The 21,870-nt window shown below is 38.6% G+C and overlaps 2 protein-coding genes across 5 annotated transcripts in view; one reads left to right on the top strand and one right to left on the bottom strand.

Annotated features, from left to right (window-relative positions):
* The window catches only part of GRM5 (glutamate metabotropic receptor 5), a 273,845-nt gene that overhangs the window by 37,488 nt on the left and 214,487 nt on the right, over positions 1–21,870 (bottom strand). For all 4 annotated transcript variants that reach the window (XM_049823415.1, XM_049823414.1, XM_049823418.1 and 1 more), the window contains 3 exons: positions 9,353–9,599; positions 4,007–4,175; positions 263–389 (listed from right to left, as the gene is read on the bottom strand). In XM_049823415.1, coding sequence (XP_049679372.1) covers positions 263–389; positions 4,007–4,175; positions 9,353–9,599 — 543 coding nt within the window. The remainder of the gene's footprint in view (positions 1–262; positions 390–4,006; positions 4,176–9,352; positions 9,600–21,870) is intronic.
* Positions 1–21,870, top strand: part of PRSS23 (serine protease 23) — an 898,595-nt gene that overhangs the window by 726,074 nt on the left and 150,651 nt on the right. The window lies entirely within an intron of this gene.

Genomic DNA, 21,870 nt, shown 5'->3' with positions numbered 1-21,870 from the left:
GAATACAAAACCAAGACTATTTTTTTTTTATTTCTAGATCTAGTAACTCAGGTCTTTAGAAAGCAGCTAAATTACACCAAGGATTCCTGGGTCAGGTTGAGGAGACAAGACAAATACCAGCCTCAGTTCAAATTTCAGCTTTAATCCCAGGTTCGATCTGACCGAAACAGTCCTCATACTCACTTGCATCTGGCATTTGTTTCTTCAGCTCAGCAAATGAGCATTTTCATGGACAACATAAGCACAGCCACAACTCATTTACCTGTGAGGTCGTCGTTGGGCCAGGAGCCGAGCTGGCAGGCTTTGCATGTGTATTCATCAAATACATATTCGTTCTCTTTACAAGGAGTGCAGGTCCAACAGCAACTTACTTCTCCTTTACGGATCACCTGAGACAAAAATTGACATTTGGTTTAGCAGCATAAACACACATTCATGCTGCCGCAGTTGCTAATTTATTTTTCTAACCTCTTTTTGATAGAGGTTTTTTTTAAATTTTATTTTCCAGGGAGTTTCTTTTCATGATATGTTTCGTTATACAAAATATGACACAAGTTCTCAGTTCTCCCATCACGTACATACCAGAAGAAAGAAACCATCAACCCCACAGAAGTATAAGTGGAGGTATGGGATGACCATAAGATGTTTTTTCCCCTCTTAGAATTAGCAAACCTCAAAATTTCATAGATGGCAATGTGCCTACAAAAGGCAGCACATGATACTGAAGGCATATAATTCACTCCATTGTAGTCCATACAGGGAATCATACCAACAGTGTTATTTCCCTAAGGGTTCATTACACAATGATTTTTGGGTGCTTATTTTTCATCCAGTTGTAAGCGATTTGTTAACAGTGATTTTTTCCAGGCATCAAACTGAACATGTCTTTTCCAGAATTATTTAATTACTGCATTTCTAATTAACATTTAAGAGTGAGAATGTTATCTTTATCCATTTTAACATATGACCTGATTTCTCGTTTTATAATTTACTGGCAAATGTTATTGCACGCTCATGATTGAGATGCAGATTTTTCAAGATCCTTGTTTATCATCTCTGGGCACTGAAAACATCTGTGCTTCTTGTCAATATGTCTTTCTTTTGAAATAAAGTATTCCCAGTTTCTCTGCTCTTCCCAAACAATTTATAAACGAATACTCCCAATTATTGCATAAGAAGTAGGTTGACTTATGTAGCTTTTCCAATGATGAATTTAGAAGGTGGCTTCAAAACCAAATTTCTTTACTGCAATTTTAATAAGTGAAAAGTAAAGGAGTGTAATCAAAAAGAATTAGATTGCTCTTTGCAACGCTGCAGTGAAAAATGTGTAAATTATATCATTTTCATCAGCAATATGGGGACTTGAAAACTTCAATTTTGGGTTTTTGTTTTTAAAATTGTAGAGTATGAAAAGAAAAAAAGCCACACCTGAATAGTTAAACTGGCAGAAAGGCCATGGGACCATAAGTGATTTGCTCTGTAAGTGTTGAGACTAGAGCTACTTGCAAAACAGAATATCTGTCCTCCAGAAGAATTCATATCTTGGGATTTCTTTAATTTTAAACTTGAATGAAAAGTTGAATAAAAGACAAAATTTCTTGTGTCTGGGAAAATCAATTCTTAGAAAGCTTGTACTAATTTTTAGACACATATTTTGGTAAACTTGTTGCATTATAAAATTCCATAATTTTACAATATATAAAATACTCAAGAAAATTAAATGGCAAAATAGAAACCATTTGTTGTTATCAAAATACCTAAGCTTTTTATGAAAACAATTAATTTACACTTTTCTGTTAAATTTTTCACCAAATCAACATCTTCTATAAAATACCTGGAATTTGACAAATCTGTCAGAAAACTGGTACACTGAACATTTCTTATCCAGAACTAACTGGAGGTTAATCCAGAGAAGGATTATATATTCTTCTCTGGGAGTCAAAATAATTGTTCTTCACTACCCAGAACCAGGTCAGACTTTTTTTTTTTTAATTAAATTGCTTAGTCAGCTATTTCCTTATCCATTTATTTTTCCTTTCGTGAACAATTGTTTGCCTTAGCTCTTAACTGTAAAACAATCTTTTCGGTCCCGTTTAACAAAAATAATTCTCTTTAAAACAAAAATTCTTTTCCCTTCCCTTTGTCATCTGGACAATCCTTTGAACCTGTATTTATTTAAATAATCATACATCTGCACTATTTCAAATGTATAGAGTTGGGTTGTGTTTGGATTTTATCAAGTCCTTCAAATGAATGGACCAAACGTTGCTGAATGTTGGGTATCATTACACTGAATGTTTCGAATTCCTTCATAATAACTCAGTCCCACAGAACTCTGCAGGAAAACCACCACAGAGCTTGCTAGGGTCAAGCTCTCCCCATCATCTGTGAAGACCATGAAGATAAAGGACTATAAGTAAACTTTGAGATTCATAATCAATAACCTAATGAGGAGCCTAAAGAACATTTCAGACACTGGACTTCAAGCACGTGTCTAAGTGTGTGTTGAATTGGCTTCATAGTGAGGAATCCTCTCGGGAGAACCCTTGAGAGCATGGGCAGAAGGTGGAGGGAGACTGTGTTAGTGAAGATCACAAGGTACTTCCCATTACGTGTGTTGTGGCAACAGATCATAAAGGAACTCAGAGCCGCTCCATTCTGAAGTTATTATCTGTTTATCCACCTCTGCCCTCTCCCATATGTGACTTTGTGGCTGGAGCAGGCTACCATCAGACCCCTGTTTAGTTCCTGTGGCAGTAACTCACCCCACCTTCCTTTACGTGTCTGCAGAAGATGTGTTCTCATCTGAGCCAGCTGTCCTACCTGGGTGCCTTTTACCATCAGGGAAGAGAAAGAAGTGTTTCTACACCAAGATTCATCTCAACTGTTTTCAAAGCCTACATGAGGATGAGATGACTCCTGATCTAGAGTAATATGTTAAGTTATTTCCATGGTCTATAAGGAAGTTCAGAAATCTGGTATAACTATCTATGCCTGCACTGAAGACATACACATTTGGTCTGATGAAGCTCACTTACTGACTGCCAAAGACCTGTTAGTGAATAAAACATGGTGACTGGGTCCTAAAACTCTGGAAAACTCAGACTGCAGAGATTTGCTTTGTGTTGCAGAGCATGGTCAGCCTCCCATCACCCCCTCACTGAAGCTGCTTCCATGTTTTGCAGGCATGCCATGTTAACACAGGAGAAAAGCGATCCAGCTTCCAATAAGACATGTCAGAAATTACAGTTGCTTTTTTTCAGTCTGAGCCACTGTGTTGTCTGTGCCCATCCCCTCAACCCACCGGCTTTTATATAAATGACTGCAAGGTAAGATAAGGACTTGCAGCATTTTAACTGTTCTGCAGTAAGTGTCATGGGATGCTGAAGGATAATACAGTACAATTAGTATATGACAGATTCATCTACCCTTCTTACTTACTGCAACATGGAAAGGGAGGAAAGAAATATATAAAAAAAACCCTAGGAAACAAAGAAGCAGTAAACCAGGTATGATTAAAAAAAAATCTTACCTGCATTTCCTGAAGTTCTATGTACTGGTAGTTATTGATGTTGTCTGATGATACAACAGACTTAAGGTCTGAGTAATAATGCTCCAATCTAGGTGTCTATGTCTAGCACTGAAATTGTAGCAATTAGTATTTATAATTTACCTGCAATTGTACTGACAAATCCCAGACAGGGATTTGCACTCCACTGAATCAGATGCTGTAAAAATATGCAGCAAAAAAACCCCAAAACAATACCTGTTCTAAAGCATTTGGAATATAAAAAAGTCAGCAGTTCACAGATATAGGAGTAGAAGAAAATGGCAACTTATGAAAACAGTGAGATGACTATGGTATGAGTAAGGACTAAATACATAAGTCTGTACAATTTAATTAAGGTGTGGGATACTGTCTGCATGTCAGAGTCAAGAAAAACTTGCTTTCAAATTTCAAGGCTATGCATTCTACATGACTGAATTAAATGGAGAAAATATTTACCTTTATCTGGCCTTTTTCACAGGGTTCACTGCACACAGATCTGATGATATTATTTTTCTCTGACCATATTTCATCATCGTCCATTTTCAGCTCACCATTGTCCCAGCTGCCAACATTGATATAATCAAAGTAGTCCTTCCCCATTTTCTTAAAATTCATGATTTCATATCTTTGGAAACAGAGAGAGGAGAGATAGCTGAGTTGAGGAGAACAGCACAAAATGTTTCAAATTAAAGGAACACTCTACAGTCGAAATCAAGCTTGTTGAAACAAAGGTGGCAAAATTTCAAGCACTATGCTTGCCCTTGAGTCTCTCCCAATATTTTTTGTAATACCATAAACTTTCTTTTCCTTTTCATTTTAATTTGTTTTCTTCTATCACCACGAAAGTTCTCTGAATACTTTGGAGTTAAGTGACTGAGCTTAAGGAAAACAATGAAATGAGCCAGACAGGGTTCATCCTGGGTAACTTTCAGCACCGAAGCTAACTGCATAGGGAACCCTAGCTGTCCTAGCCTCCCTCTATAGCAGATGCAGAGAAATCTAAACCTATAATGGCAATTCCCAATGCTAAGTGCTCCTCACTGTTTGCAGGTGCTTTATCCCCTGCTGAGAGAGGAAGCCTGAAGACAGCTAAGCTCCTAAAGTGAGGTAGAAGCAACCTAGGCCTGTGGGATCAAAAGAAACTCCCTGTGCTGTGAGACTGCAAGATGCAATTTGGTGTGGCACCCAGAGAGGAATCGGGCATCATTCTTCAGGCACAAACTCCAGGACTGTGGGACTTGCTGGAGGCCTCAGGGAGATCTTCTTATCAAGAGGCACCTTGTAGTCCAGGCATTTGAAGAATGAAGTTGACACTTGCCTTTTTTTTTTTTTTTCCTTCTACAGCATTGCAGCAGCAAATGGTATTCTCTCCCACTCATACAACCCCCTTCATTTTTACATAATTCCTCAGTGATTAGAACACATCTAATTCCTTGTACAGTATGGTATGGAAGAGGAGTATTCATGCCTCAGTCCTAGGCTTCTTTTGGGTCAGATCACCTCGTTATCTGGGAACAGAAGTGTTAAGAGCAGAGCTAGAACTGATCAGAGTTTTCAGGTTCATGTTCCTCTTCCTCCTCCTTTCTTTTTAGCTCCCACAGAGACTTACAGAAAGTTTGCGGAGCAACAGTGTAGGAGTCACTAGCGTCCTACTGGCATGCCAAACACCAGGCCACCTTTCTGTAAGGCATGCTTGGAAAGTTGGGCAGCTCCTGAACTGATGATGTCGTGCTTTTCTCTACCTCCTCCTAAGTGGATTTTGCAGTAATCTGACTAAGTAACATGAAATTGACGGATGGAAAATAAGCAAACGATACAGACTGAGAAGATTAACAGAATCATAGGTCTAGAAAACCTGCCTCGCTCATATATGAGGAGACAAATTTTTCCTGGCAGCAGGCACAAAATTAGTCCCCAAGGCAAAGCGTATGGACAGGGTTGGATTAAGAGTGATATTGTCAGATTGTAATTTGTGAAGTCCAATGTACAGATAAGGATAAGAACCAGCTCATTAAATCAAACAATCTCTTAACTAAGATACCCAAGTATCTCTCTAAAGTTTTGAGGAAACATTTTTAAGGTTGACAAGCAGTAGCCATACTATATCTATCATCAATATTTTTCCCATGCTGACATCAAAAAATTACAGTAAACCTATAATAGTCTCTATCTATGGATCTCGGGATGCTTTGCATCAGGAAACAGAGTTTAACTGTCACCATGGGGAAACTATGGCAGGGATTCAATGCCAAAATCACACACAGGTCAGGATCAGTACTGCAAGGAACCTCTGAAAGAAAATGAAAGTGGAACCTGACTAAATGGTCAATATGATATTACCCATATCATATGATTCTTGAGTTTTTCCAAAAGAAGAAGAAATGAGCAATGACACAGCTAGGAAGAAAAAATTATGATATACCTGGATTTTGGAATATTTCACTTTCCATCCTGTATAAAGACGGAAATGTCCAAAGCTTTGAGAATGACCTCATCAAAGTTGGAGAGGTGAATGCCAGACTGACATTAATTAATTGAATCCAGATAACACACACACACAAACCCAAATAAACAGACTTTTATGCATAGTAATAAACCAAGGGTTTTTTCTAAGGTACCCAGGCATAGTAACAGCCTGCTCAAGGACTAAACACACTAACCAAAAAGTTAGGCCAGAAGCCACTGTGGAGTCTATTCAGGATTGTCAGGACATTGTAACACTCCTCTAAGTACTGCTTTGTTAAAGCTGTCAATTCAGCATTTCATGGGCAGATGAACGAAAGTACTGCCAGTGCTTAACAGGCCGCAGGACCTAAACCAATTAGCCCTCCAATAGTAGTTGCATGCATAAATCCCAATACTGGATGTGGAACTGGAATATTGGAAAGAAACCTAACAAACTAAATAAACTATTGTCTCAATATGTTGTGACTGTCTTCTCTGTGGAGAACAGCATTGGTGGACTGATAGTAATGGCCAGACTCAGTAAGTCCATTGCTATAGGGGTGGTTCATGAGTCACTGGTTCCCTGGAGCTTCCTTGAGGTACCACAGGGACAGTTTGTCACTTTAGGATAGGGGAGACCAGATGGTGCAGTAGCACATTTCCAGCAGTGCCCTAATCACAGTGCAAAACTCTTGTTTCAAAACAGAATTGCCGTGAAGTTGCTGAGAATCCATATTCTATTGGTAGCACAGCCAAAACATCAGCATCTTGTTTTTCTTGCCTTCTCAATTTCTTCTTTGGAGTTTTGATAGTATTTACAGATAGTTGTTGTCTTCCTGAGAAATCATGGCTGTTCCTTCCACACAAATTTGTTTTTTTCATGTCTTCTGTCTCACCTAAAACAAGCCCTCCACTAGAGTGTCTATCTGCTTAAAGCTCAACATACACATAAAGGACTTTGGAGTAGGGCCAGGATTCAAAGCATCTTGTGGGATTAATCAGCTGTTGTATAATATCAAACCCCTTCTGCTATACATCAAAATCCTGAGCTATCTAGGTCAGAAAGGCTTTTTATGTTCTGATTTCCTGCTTAACATCACCACCGCAGTACAGCTGTGAGGATTTAAATTTCTGTTTTACAAAGTGAAGATGCAGCTATCAACGCAAGTGAACAGGGGAGATGAGTTGTTCCAGTATGGCTGTACCACCTCCCAGCTGTTGCAAATACTGTTTGACAGTGCTCAAAAGACTATAAACTACTCAAAACCTGGGCGTTAGAGACGGAGCTTCCTATAAAGCCTTCTTAACCATGAAAAAGTAAATTTTGACTCAATGTTGTCTAATTTAAACACATATACTGGATTTAATAATATGATTATTGTAGGAGAAGAGGGAACGAAGAACTATGTTTCAAAAGTAAACAAACTCTGGGACCATTTTATCACCACACACAGTCTGTTAGTTTGAGTAGACTACTGTATCACACACAAATCCGGTGAGGCTGGACTTTCTTAAAGTTGTATTACCCTGAGGTGCACAATCAACGTGATGTCCCCATGCTCTTCAGTGAAATACTAATGTCTTCCTGTGACTGAGCAAAGGACTGCATATGATATAACGCCTTCATTGTCTTTCTTAGAATTTAATTTAAAAAGACCCAAGACATTCAGTTAAATTCCTTGCCACAAATGGAATTAAATCATTGTTGTTAAGGATGCCAGCATGAGGAAAAGTTAAAGTTAAAGGTCTCTCTGCAACATTCAGATATTGTCATTGGTGTTGTCATGCCATATATCATTTATTCGTGGCAGGCCACATATCATTTATTCATGGCAGTCTTCCTGCAAAAAATGAGTGAAGCACATAGGAATAATGTAGGATGCAGTCCACTGCATCTGAGCACCATTAAAAGCAAACAGAAATCCTTTAAAACAAGTCTGGGACAAGTCTTTTAAAAAGAATTTGGTTAGAAAAATCCAGACTGAGCACTTTTCTTCAGAATTCAGCTATTTGTAAAAATAGAAATGTTTAGCGGAAAACAGCCTTGCTCACCAAAACAGTGCTGAAAATAAATTTCCATCTGAAATTTTCCTGGGTTTCTGCCAGCTTGTTTCTGAGTTCTCTTACCAGCTCACAGCACACTTCCTTAGAGTCTGAGTCTGAAGAGTGAAAATTTGTGTCTTCAGAGACACAAACAGATGGCTTTGTAGGTGGCTGTCCTGCTCTCTTTTGCAGAGAATGCTGACTTTACAGGTTTTTCAAATAAAATGGAAAAAAAAAAAAATCAGTTCTGAAATTGCAGAAATTTTTGGAAATGTCAAAATATTCTGACTGATGGATTTACCTTTTCCTACCCATTTCTACTCAGAAATTAATGCTTTTCTTTCAGTTCACATTAGTGGGAGAAGACAAAATTCAAATGAGTGTACAGGATGAACAATTTTCCCTCTAGTCATCTGTTTATATGGTGCTATCACAAAGATGTTTAAAAACTTCCCAATAATGCAGACAGAAAGGGCTGCCTCAATCAAACTGGAGGAAAAGCAGTGAATGAGGCAGGAATCTACACACTGAAATATAGGGAAAAAATGTACTTTGAATGCTACCACACTTGCTGTTCATCTTCTGAGAGTTCAGCAGGCAGAAACCCAGAAAAAAATCCTCATTACTCTTTCCAGTGTGCATTTATATGGATACTGCACTTATGCCATAGCAAAAGAAAAACTTGTCTTATATTTCATAGATGTCTGTATATACATGTATGTAAGTTATCAGGAAAAAAAGCTTTGTTTAAATTCAAATTGGCTAATAGCAGCACAGTGTGACAACAGCTTATTCTGTTATGAAAGTGGAAAGGTTTTATTTGGAAGATATGGAGGCAGATTTTTAATAATTCTGGTGGAAAAAAACTCCCAGACAAATCAATACAATACTTATGATGTTATTTTACCTTTTTAATAAAAGAACTATGTCTGCTATGATTGCTTATCTCTCAAACACATATATTTAAATACCCAAAGAGAGAGAGAGCAATGCTGTGGTGGCTGCCATGGTCTATGAACATAAAATTGAAGGTCTGATGGTTTGTAGTGAGAAGTAATAACTTTAAATATTATAGATGAAAACTCAAATTCTTGCAGGAAGATTCTATGCCTGAAAGCTCATATCTTTAACCTTAAACATCATAAAAAAATGCAGATTAGAAAAAGAAGAGTTATTTTGGAAAAATAAGCACAAGGAGTCAGGAAATGTGAAAATAAAAGTACGAGATCTTAGCTCTGATGTCAAGTCTGCGTGCATCTATTGCGTACAGTTAACACATCTGGTATTAAACAGTTTGACAAATGTCAACATTACCTTCCTGGCGAGTCACCATTCTCATCAAACAAGATCATGTCCCCAGAGACCCCAGTAAAGTTAGTCTTCATGAGGGATTCCAGGAGCTTCCGACCGTCTATGGGCTTCATGGCATCACAGAGGCCCACGTAGCCTGGGCACAGCGACATCTGCATGTTGTGGAGGCCGTACGCCATCGAGTATATCGCGTTGATTACGAAGCCCATCTTGGAGTCCTGCACGTGCTGTGTTCTCAGAGTCATCTGGCCTGCCGGGGAGCATCGCAAAGCGGGTGGTTAGTGCATGGGGCTGAAATACCGTCAGCTCTTCAGACATCTATTGGTGGGTTGGGTACTAATAGTGGAAAAAGTCTGTTTAAGTGTCTTAAACAGCTCATAGCAGATGCTCTTATTGGTACACGCATTGACCATGTTTAAAAAAAAAAGAAGAAAGGAATGACAGAAGAGGTTCCTCGTAAATACTTACTATCCAGCTGAGGCCTTTCTCTGTGCAGCTCCACACCTCACATATGTTATTTTTTGACTATTTCTCTTCCATGTGTTTTTTTTTTAAAGCATGCGTGATGAACATTAGAATATAATGTTTTGGGGAATCTCAGAACTTCTCCCTGCCTGTAGAAATCTCTCCAAATCCTCTGAAATCTTTTGTTGTGGTGTAAATGCTAACATGGGGTCTATTCTGTAGTGACCTTGTAGACAACACTTGTTTCAGAGACATGGGTACCAATCCTGTGCAAACAGACTGACCTAGGCACAACTGCTTTACTGTACCAAAAGTTCCTGCACTAATAACTCTCCTATCTCTATGTCTCTTGCTCCTCTCTAATTGTGAAGATAATGATGCAATGCAAATGAATGCATTAAAATGTGAAAGGTTTGATGATGTGGGTTAGGCAATGACTCTGTTTAGCCAGAATTGGTTGAGCTTACTTTGTTTGGCTTTTAAAACATAATGTCTGGATTTCTATTTCCTATTTAAGCTTCTGTGAAATGCACAATAAAAATTCATTCAGCAGCACCCTGAAGGCCTTTTTTTTATAACCCAGTGTTATTAATGACACAGATTTGCTCTGTTGGCAGCACCAGTCCAGCTAAGGAAGAGTAGGCTGGAGGTTTTCTGCCTCATATGTCATCAGCAAAGCTGCCAGCTACACTCCAGCCACCAGATCTTTAATACTGGGGAAATGAGAAGAGTCGCACATAAAGCAACTGCATCAGTGGTGCCGGGAATTTGTCAGACACCTGGAAAGATTTGGCTCTGGAGGGAGGATAAAGAGCTCTACTAGAACACTTGCTCTCCTTTTATCAGTCAAGCAGCAATCCCTAGCAGCTAGGGAGTCCCGTGTGTGGGCAGCCAGGAGCAAAGGGAATGCAGATAACCCCCTCTGTCCACTCTGTGAGGCATTGGCAAGCAGCAGGGATGGAGCTTACGCCTGCCCCTCTGAGCTGCAGGGGCAGCCCAATGTGAGAAGTGATTTATGCCACAAAAAGACTGATGTGCAGACAATTTTTTTCCGGGAAGAAATGAAGACTAATATATGACTCTGAGGGTGGCACTCACCTAGTTTAACAATATCCATCCAGGAGACAAGCATCCAGTCTGATGTCTAGGCACCTTTTGTGGAGGTGAGTAAGAATCTCCAGCTGGTGATCGTTCCCATCATAAAATAGGTGCATCTACAAGCTCACCTTTTCAGCGGTGAACAAGAATATCACCACACAGTTCTAATCACTAAACCATTTTGGAGTACTGAAAACATTAGGAAGGATAGTAAAGATACATAATTTGAACTGAAAATCATTGTGTAGAGGTCAGTTAAGTGGATGAGGGGACTGAGAGATCCCCTTTTCCCTTCTGTTTCATGTGGGAGCTGGCACTCCCAGTTCCATTCAACCTCATGAGCAGTGATTAGCATTTTGGATAGTTAAAGTGATATGACCTTGAAATATCTGTAACGGAAAAAAAAAGGGAAACAACACACAGTGTTGCTCATTTGTTCTGTTCTACCAAGGTATTGCTTTTTCCTAATTAAAAATAATAGGCATAAAACCGCAACAGTGGACTACATGTAAAACCCATATTAATTGAAATTAAGTGGAAAATTGAACAAGTGTATTACATTGCAACACACAAAATTTGGTTTAACCAATTAATCATCCTCAAAATTAACAGCTTGCAAACCATGCAGTTAATAGTAGTAGCCATTAGAATAAATCAGTTTTGCCTCAGCAATAGTATTTATTACGAAACAACATTTCAGCTGTTTTATTGCATATGATTGCTTAAAAATGTAATAACTTAATTCTTACAGGAACACTCTCCGCTGGGCTTTGTGCTTCAGTTTTATAGAATTATTATTCTGACTTCCTTTAAACATTGAACCTCATTCAGTTCACCTGATGATTTGTAATGAGGCTGCTTAGCTCTTCACAGAAGCTGCTGGCAATTGTCGACAGAGTTGTGAGGGAATTAGCTGTTGTGAGAATTTTAATATACTTCCTGCAGCTGGAGAAAACATTTCCCTGAGATGTTAACTGCCTCACTTTGCTATATAGGGGCAAATACAACCTGCCAAGTCTGTCAGCTCACAGTACCTCAAGACTGTAGTTAAGGGGAACTTCTCAAAATCTGAGACAAAAGAAAATTTTTGCTCTTTCATATACCATAATATGGTCTTCAAAAATGCCACTGTTAAAAAAATGGTTAAGTCTGAAAGTAATTTTCAGCCCATTTCACAAAGTACTTAGGCATGCCAAACTTGAAGCATATAAGTACCCCTATTTACCTCAGCGATCCTATGAGTGGTTTTAAAGGAAGGCTGAATACACAAGCTAAAAGGTAGTCTCTCAGAAAAAAAAAAAGTAAAAGTATTTTAAATCTATCCCTGCAACAAGTGTGATCTGGGTAACCTTAAACACATTGTTCACTTGAGCACTAGTGCCTATTGTTCTTGCTGGAACTCAAACACATGTTCTTAAATTCACCCATGAGTGCTGTCTTCAGTCAAGAACCTTTCCTGACACAGGGTCATCATGAGATGGAGAGGTGGCATGGATGAATTTAATGATGACGACACCAGTAATGTTCAGTGGAACTGGCTTTACAGATTAAATTCTTAATGAAGAATAATGAAAAAATCTAATAGAAGTTAAGGACTTCCTACAGAATTACTGGGCAGAGAACAAATATCCACAGACCGTAACCCATATGCTTGTTTATAATATCCACAGCAGAACTCTTCTCTATTATAGTAAAAAACCCCATATCTATAAAAGATCTGTTTTTCTCCATCTTGTACAGTTCCATATGAGAAAGATTTGAGAAGAATGAAATAGAAATGTCTGGCTTTCCTGTGGACTGGGAAAAGCCAGCATGATGCCATTTAATTTTTGCACCTGGGGATAAGCAGGACATGTTCACATGAATGTTTTAGTTCAGTTTAGGTGTGGGCTTTCAAAGCCAATCTCCAAATCGTTCTTGCTCACTGTGCTTTGGTTTGGACTGGCTGTCACAGTTTCGGAACAACTTATCAAATTTCTTTTGAAAGACACTGAAACATAAAGTGCCCCAGGAGAGCACAGATAAAGTGTCTTAGGAAAGCACCTAATGCACCACAGCTGCAAACGGGTGTTCAAACCTTAGGACCAGGCTACAGCCAGTTTAGAATAAGCCTTCCTCGAGTTGTGAATCCTTCTTGGCCCACAGTTTGCAGTCAGACTCGACATCACTTCCAGGATGCTGCAGAGAGCAGGAGCTGGGGGTACAGAGTGCGTGACAATGTGCGTGGGCTGGGTACAAAGCTGCATTTTGTAGGTCTCCAGTCAATTCTTATCGCAATTTTGATAGGCTTAGTACCTTTTCTGTGGTAGGACTGAACAATTTTTTCAGGATGTAGATCATTTTCCTATGAACATTGTTTGGAATAGTATCAACCTATTTATAAATCTGTGCTGAGTTTGCTGATTATGTCCAAATGTTTATAGAATGTAATCTGTACTGCAGTACCTCAGAACCAATAAGTATTAACACTCTATCATGATAATTACTGCAGAAATAAAAATTCTGCCTCCTGCAATTAAGATGTACAAGGCAATGGAATAATGCAGGGTGAATCAAATCATTCCTAATGAGGAAAGTGGGACAGTACTTGCAATCATAAATGATCAAACATTGTGGAATTCTCTGAGAAATGAGGGAGTCTCAGTGGTTAGAGCATGTGTGCAGATCCCTCAATTCTCTTCTGTTTATTCCCTTATCTTTCTTGTCCAGGTAATTTTGGTAAGTAAATAAGGGCTTATCCTATTGTTTTCCAAGGTGTGAGATCATGAGGCAGTTCCAGATTTGAAGTCACAGAGCCATTTCTGTCTACAAAATATTACATAGACAAATCCTGTCCCTTCTATGGCAAATCAGGTAACACATCCATCCTTCAGTTTCCGATCTAATAATATTTCCTTTCTACTACTTTTAATCTTCCATCTTTCTCTAGTCTAAATACTCCTCAGCAAGAGGACTGCTTCTCATTATCTTCCTTTTTTTCCCTCTGCTTAGTGAAATGGGCTTGTTACTGGCTGGATTTTTTAGGTGTTATTGTGCTATCTCTGAAATGAAAGTAAAATTATCCTGGATTTCATGGGAAATATAAGTATGTAAATATTTATTCTACAGATCATTTAGGAATCTATATGCAGAGGATTCAGGCGAGCCTTTGCATTATGGTTAAATGCATTCAATAACAGCTTAGGAATTTGCTGCCACTGGAGTAGGTGATTAATACCCATGCTTTTTCCTGCTTAAATATATATTCTCCATGTCTGGATTTATCTGTATTGTGAGTATACCAAAGGTGAAGAACAGTCTGAGAATGGTATAAACTCAGAGCACCGTAACCTGTACCTTTTCTGGCCGCACTGCTGGGAGTGACCCCGTTTAGGACACTCCAGCAGTACCACAGCAGAGGATAAAGGTGGGCTGTGAAGGGCGATCACAGAGAGCTGCTCAGCAACACCTCAGGAAGCAAGTTTTGGGGCCACGTGAAGGCAAGCTCAGATATGTGCACCCCACAGCTATGCAGTCTGAGCTGAGACAGCCTGTTAGCATGAACCTGGGAGTTTATATGGGGAGTTGGGCAGAGATGGCTTTGAAACCAGCCTTGAACCCGTAATTAACCGTGCAGAAGACTGCCCAGCCCTAAACTCCTCGTCCAAATTTGTTCTCTTCAGCTGTCACTTCTCCAAATCACAGGTACGTAGATGATGGAAAAGAAACAAGTTCTTTCACCAAGCAAGGATTCCAACTGGCAACTGCTCATTTCTTGGATCTATTTAAAAACAATTAGTGTACTTATGGGCACGGACCCAGGAAAGCACTTAAGGGCGCTCGTAGTCCCGGTGGACAACGTGAGGCGGTTCTCGGCACGGGCTGTGCTGAGCAGTTCCCGTGCTCCCGCATTTCTCCCGCAGCCCCCGGCTGCTGCCGCTGGCCGGTTCCCTGTGGGCCCGGGCTGCCCGCGCTGCGCCGGGCTGTGGCTCCACCTCGCGGGCACGGCGCCGGGCGGGCGGCCGGGGAGCTGCGGGTCGGGATAATTCAGTAACCCTCCCAGGGCCCTACCCCCCCCCCCCCCCCCCCCCCAATACAGAAAACCGAAACCAAATCTTGCAGGAAGTTCTGAAATTTCACTGTTGTTTCCAGGACTTAGTATGCAAAGAAACAGAAAACATTCTTTAATAAAATACATCAGTTTATGGATTTTTGATGTAAAACCTGTCATTCCTCTCCCCCCCACCCCACCCCCCCAACCTTTTTACCCTCAAGGAATATGAAATACAATTTTTTTTTCTGTTTGCCAGCTGGTGACATTACAAAGCCTCATCAAGCAGGGATGTTAAAGAGTGGAAAATTACCATGGTTCAATATGCTTTTTCTGCTTTCTAACTTTTCCAAAGCTAAGAATACTTTGAATTTTAAAGAATGGACAAAGGGTAAAAGGAAGAGTGAAAATACTTTACATTCCAGGCATCCCCCCTCTTATTTCATTCTTTGAGGAGAAACAAGAGGACAAAATACGAGACAGAATATGGCAGATTAGTTTTTCAAAGTGCAGAGACGTTAGTTTGCTATGCAATGAGTTTAACACTGAAATAAAGGGAGATTGGAAGTGTTTCATTTTTTTTTAATTTTAAAATTTCTCGGTGATCAAAAGGTTGTTTATGACAAAGCACTAGGGGACATCACAGAAGAAACCAGAAATATAACCTACAGTCTCCAACTATCTCATAAGGTTTCCCTATAACTAATTCACAAATTAGTTTCTATATAGTTTCCAGACATATGTCATTAAAAACTTCATCAATTCTTCGTGCTAATTTTTGTTTTGGGAGAAAAGAGGCTGACAGAAATGGGTTCTAGTTTTGCTAGTAAATATATCCCATATTCACTTTCTGCTAGCGTTACTTGAAGTTCAAGCCCACCAGCAAACGTGGGTTTTTTCCCTTTTTTCCCCTTTGCTTTAGCAAATATCTAAAAAAAAATAAATTAGGACAACAGGCTCATCTTTCTTTGCAACAAAGACATAGTAGTGCCTGGCTGCTGTAGAATATGGTGTGTGACTTCTTAGGTCTGTCACAGATCCATGCTGTCACAGTTGTGCTCCTGGGAACACATCAGTAACCTTCCCGAGATCTGCGTGTGCTGGATGGCATGCCACCAGGTCAGTCACCCCAGACACATGCATGTCTCTTCAGTGAAGAAATGAGTGGAGTCTTATAAAATAGAGGAAAGGTTGTACGTATGAACCAAGGTAAAGCATAGTGTTCATACCTAGTTAAGTTATCATTCTTTAAAGATACAGAAAAAGACTTCTTTTGGAACCTTTTCCAAAAATCTGTCATCAGAGCTTTCTGTTAAAGCAATGTGAAAGAAAAAGTAACTTTGAGTTCTCTGTTATTTGTAAGGGTCCAGGTGTATTCTTCTGCTAAAAATCAAACGTAATAGTTTATTTCTTTATTTTCCTAATTTTATTTCTTACAGGCTCTTGGACTGAAGAACAGAGATATTTTCTGTTCTGTGAGAAATTTCATATAGTTGAAATGTCCTTTTCCATTCAAAATGAATACAAAACCTCAAGATTGGGTTTTCTCTTTTCTGAAAAGGAAATTCTGTGGCAAAAAAAAAGAGCTTTGGCAACACTGGAAAATGTCAATTTGATGCTGAGGCAAAAAACATAGCATAACACTGAAACAATGTAAAAGTAAATTATAAACTTGAAACAAAACACTTCAGTGTTATTAAAATGAGAAAACAAAAAATTACTCATTTCAATGTTTTTCTTTCAAAGTGTGTGTCATTGAATCAACATGCTGCTATGGAATATTTTTCAAATTTGACAAGCAAATATCTTCCAGTACAATCCACTTGCCAAATGTTTTGACCAATTCTAACTTTCACTGTTTGCCACTGAAAGCCCATATGAGCACTGTTACACTTTATGTGATGATTAACACTAAAACGTTAAATTTGAGAATGACTGAGGAGCCAAATTCAGTGTCCTAAAATGCCAAGAGGACTTTCAAAGGATTTTTTCCAAGTACTTAATTGACTTTGGTGGTTTATGTCTATTTAAGCCTAGATGAACAAGGCATGTTCAGAACTCTCAGAAGTCTGACTAGAGGACGACCTGCATCCTTGGGTACCTACAAACAGGTGGAATTCTGGCTTCTGTTGTCAAGTTCAGTAATATCAGCAAAAACAGTAACAGTGACAGTAAGTCCTAGGAGAAGGTGAGTAAATACATATCTATTTCTTCACACCGTTTTCTTAATATTACTATCCTTTCACTTTCTGCAGAATTCAATTTCTTTGGTCATAAATGACAATGAAACACAACTGCTACAGATACAAAAGCACATTAAATGCTGGCATAAAACTTTCTGTACTTACAAACATGATTATATGAAGTATTTGAATCTATATAGGAAGTTGAACTGCTGAGAGAAAAGAATGACAGGAGCTACTCCAATTCGTACATCTAATAATAAATGTATACAATCTGAATACATTTAATTATAATTTACTTTTATTCTTAAGGCTGGAGAGACATGGTCTACCTGTACAATGGCACTAATTTCTCCCAGATAAGAAGGCAGTTTCAAAGTTCAAGGTTCAGAAAGGCAGTGAGAAAAGGAATTATAATACAAAGAATAAAACCACAGTAGCATAGTATATCATCAAGTATATATGGAAGGAGGAAGGCTTGGAGCATAAAGGGAAGGAAAAATAGATGTAGCTTTGTAGTCAGATTTTGGATGAGTTTGATGAATTCTGTAACAGCACTGAGAAGACTGAAGTTATTCAAGGGTTTGAGTTACAGGTGTGTTAAAATCAGGATCAATGTGTATTATAAAGTCTTTCAAATAGGTATAACAGAGCATATAGCAGTTCTTAGTGCCACACTGCTTCTTTCTCTAAGTGAGTCACAAAAATAGTGACATGTCTGTGTAGGCTCCTGGCTCATATTATATCAGGCTTTTAGAAAATTCAGATCTGGATCTATGCCTTACAGCTGATCCGCCTTTGGAAATTTCTGGACCTGACCCAGAATCACTGTAAAAGTAGTGATAAACTGTGTTTAAGCTCCAGTTCTGAATGTGAGCCATAAAAATGAGGGCTGGACCATCCTTCAGCTTGGCAGTGCCCAAGCATGACACATAATATATCAAGTATCAAACTCAGTGACAGACAGGATGTATTCAGGAGAATTAAAATGCCCTTTAATTCACTGTTTGAAAAATAGAAATGAATTTTAAATTGGTTTGCTTTGTTTTGTTTTGTTTTCATTTGCGATCTAAAAATAAAAGTGTAGGAATGCTAAGTTTGGGGAATATGAGGTTTAAATGTGACATATTCCTTAAAATATGGAAAATACCCTTCTGTTCTGACAGCACTTATTTTTTTATTGGCTTGGTTCTGATTAAACCAATTTCGGCATTTGAGCTTAAATTTAACCAACAGAGTATTAGCATGTTGCAGTGCAAAGACTAGATAGTCATATTTTATCCTTAGTTCTACCTGGAAACCCAAAAGGGCCATTTGCTAAACAAAATTTCTGTTCAGCTGAAACTGTGGGACTTCCTGTGGGTCCTTTTGACCTCATTAAAAGTAGCTGGAGCTCGATGAGATTCAGCAAACAGGTAGATAATGTTTGCATTTACATTTTATGTGCCCTTCTGTACCTTGAGCTGCAAAACTTTTCTCATATTTATCCCAAATCTCCCTAATCTCCTTTTCTGCAAATAAACTCTTAATCCTGTTCTTAATTGCTTGGAGATATACTGGTCATCCTTCTTCTATGGCAACTTTTGCACCCTTGGAAAAGGCGTTTTTATCTCAGAGAAGCCACATGGTTAAACCATGAATGGAATATTTGGACTTCTGCATCCTGCTAAGACCCATTCAGAACACTGCTGCAAATCTCCTTTTCCCTGTTCATCACTTTGAGTATGTTCTTCTCCCCTATAAACCCTGCCACCGGCTCCTTGCTCCTAAGCACGTCAGACATAAGTTGCTTTCCTCACCTTCAGTGCCCTCTATGTCGTGTTTGTGGTTGATCTTTGTCTGTGATTACCCAGCCTCCATCATTTCCCTTTGTGTTTTCTACCTCGCTGCTTTGAACCACGTATTTAATGTCAGGACCCTGCTGTAAATACCTGCACAAGTGCCCCATTACTTTCCTTCAGATTCTTGTTTCTATTGTTCCTTTACATGAAACTACCAGGTTTTTCTGTAGTCTGTAACCTCTTCCAGCCAAACTAAGATGTTGCGCTGCTTCATCAGCATTGGCCTCTATTAATTTGCTCTTTTTTTGTCTTACACTTACATCACAGAGACTTGGGATGTGTATTCTGGTTTTGCTCTGTGTTTAACCAACGCCCTAAAAAATGCTGTTCCATCCATGCCTCTGGCTTTTAGACAGCATGGGAAAAATAAGATCACCTAGCAGCAGAGGCAAAAGGATTCATTTAACAGACTGGTAAATGTAATAAATATGCTTCTGCTCCTGGTGACTTTGAAGACTTGACTTTTTCCCCTAATGTCAGCTGAGCCAGAGTTTCACAATATACTTTGCTTGCATTGGGTTTTGTTTCTGCTCTATGTTGAGATGCATTTGTAAAACACCCTCACTAGAAGGAAGAAGTACTAGGAATTTGCGTTCTGGTGGGGACACTTGTCTGTAAGAAAGCAAGCACATACATACCTAGTCTTCAGAGGTCCACAGGCAATCAATACCAAAGGATTGGATTAGCCTTTTATGACCTGAAGATGGTCGTTAAGTGGAGTTACTCATCTGGATCAACTTGCACACCTATTTACGAACTTTACTGGATTGTGGCCTTAGATAATAAAAAAATATCTGACTAGTGCCAGAGGGGAAGCCAAATCCAATTCTCATAAAATCCCTAGTGTTCGGAAGCCATTACGTGTCTCCTTATAAAGATGCATTTTAAATTCTTTGCTCCGACTCTTGGTGTTCGGAGTTGGCTTGTAGCAGCTCTCCTGTGGCATGGAACTGATTACACTGAAAATCAAGTCAGATAAGTCTGCAAACTTCTCACTTTCTGTAGTGCTCCAGCTGGGCAGAAAATCAATGTACTTAGCAACAGCAGTGACACCCATTTGGATTAAGTATGTTCAAATCTGCAAATGAAAAGTGGGCTTGATGCTAAAATTTTCATCTCTGTGTGAACTAAGTGTATGTGAAGGGATGGAAACCTTTTAGTGCTTGATAGAAATGAATGGAGAAAAAACAATTTTAGATTGTTTTTTGGAATCTCTTTATTTGGCTGATTTCACAGTTTTATTATGTGTATCTTACTAAATCCTGTCTTCATTTCATACTAATATTTGTTTGGCACTGTCTATGGATAGCTTATATTAAAAAACTGAAACCCCCTCACAAGTCACTAGAGCTGGCTTCATTGGCTTATGACTTCATGTATTTTCTGTCATGGAGGTAAATGTAGCCTACCATTTTACTAGGCAGGGATCAGCAAAGTAAATACAAAGGTTTAAACAATTAAATTCATACCTGGGGGCATAGGTGAAGTCAATTATGTATTCAGGTTTCAGCCATATCTCCTTGTGCTTATTTTCTTGCTGTTTAAATAAGTTGTTTATACTGTTAACCATTGGGATTTTTTGTCATGCTAGTACAACCAGATTGTGGAGAATAATTAATTTTTCCCCATTAAAGTAATGGTTATTGCTTTCTACGTAGACAACTTCATTTAATAATGACCTCATCTACCAACAACAATCAGCTTTATGTTTAACTCTTTATCATTATCCCAAGAAGTAAAAAATGGCTTGCCTTTCGATGCAAAGATAAATTTTTATTTCTCTCCAGCATTTCTTGATAAACTCAATCTCTTAAATTGGAATCCTAAGAAACACCTCTAGCATCTTTTTTTTTTTTTTTTTTTTTTCTTTTATGCAGCTGCTGGAGAAGAGAATGTATTCGGTTTGATAAACTAAAGGGCACAGGCCTGTTTTCTTATCTGGATAAATCTGAAGCAGCACTAATATATTAATCATTGTGCAGAAACTGTCAGGGCAGTCTATAAAATGCTTGTGACCATCAAGGGCAAATGTCATCTTTACAATTGTGAAGTCTGAACTGAGGCAATTTAAGACTCAAAACTTTGAGTGCTTGAAATTAAGAAACCAAATATGAATGTAGAAATCCATACAAAGACAGGATTTTCAGTGTCATATGGAAGATAGGAGATGAGGTAGAAACAAAAACTACCATGGCAGTCTCAAAAATTCATGTTAATTTTGAGGTTAAACTCCCAACGTCAAAATCTCTTACTCCTGCAATTCTCAGAGAACACATTTGTGTCTTTCCTGCTGGTAAATCCACAAAGTTGTCTAACTTTAATATTTCTTCACTTTATCATACACCCTTGCCTAGTTTTGGGGCTATTATGAGAAAAAAAAAACCAGCATAGGTGTCTTAGCACTTATGACACAAAAAATTGTCATTAAGTAAATCTACAAGTCATCTTTCTGGCCAACTGTTGAATTTCCTTTATGTGAATTTTGACAGATGGTCTAGATCAAAATCAAAACCATAAAACTGAGTAACAGGATGACTAATAACTTCCTGTGTGAAAACCCTGATTAAATGGGCAGATTTAATTGATCGCTGCGCATAGTGTTGTTAATCTGGGGAACTCCACAACTGAATTAACATTTTCTGCCCTGCAGCAACAAGAAAGAATTAAAGCTATTATAATCTGGTTTTCATTCTTTCACTATAGCCATCGTGGCCCAGCACTGAATACGACAATAAAGCTGAAGAAAAAGTAATTAGAACAATCTATTTGGGAAATTAGTCCTTTTCTCTGTTCATGATTTGCAAATCAGCAGATTGCAATTCTTGCACATTTCTTTGTGTGTTTGACATTCCTAGGTTTTAGGAACCTATTTGAACTGTGGCTCATTCAGGATCTCTTTGTGGG

Source organism: Accipiter gentilis, chromosome 19 (genome assembly GCF_929443795.1).
Source record: "Accipiter gentilis chromosome 19, bAccGen1.1, whole genome shotgun sequence".
Lineage (NCBI taxonomy): Eukaryota > Metazoa > Chordata > Aves > Accipitriformes > Accipitridae > Astur > Astur gentilis.
Note: the sequence above shows the minus strand (reverse complement) of the source record. Positions and strands in the feature narration are given on the sequence as shown.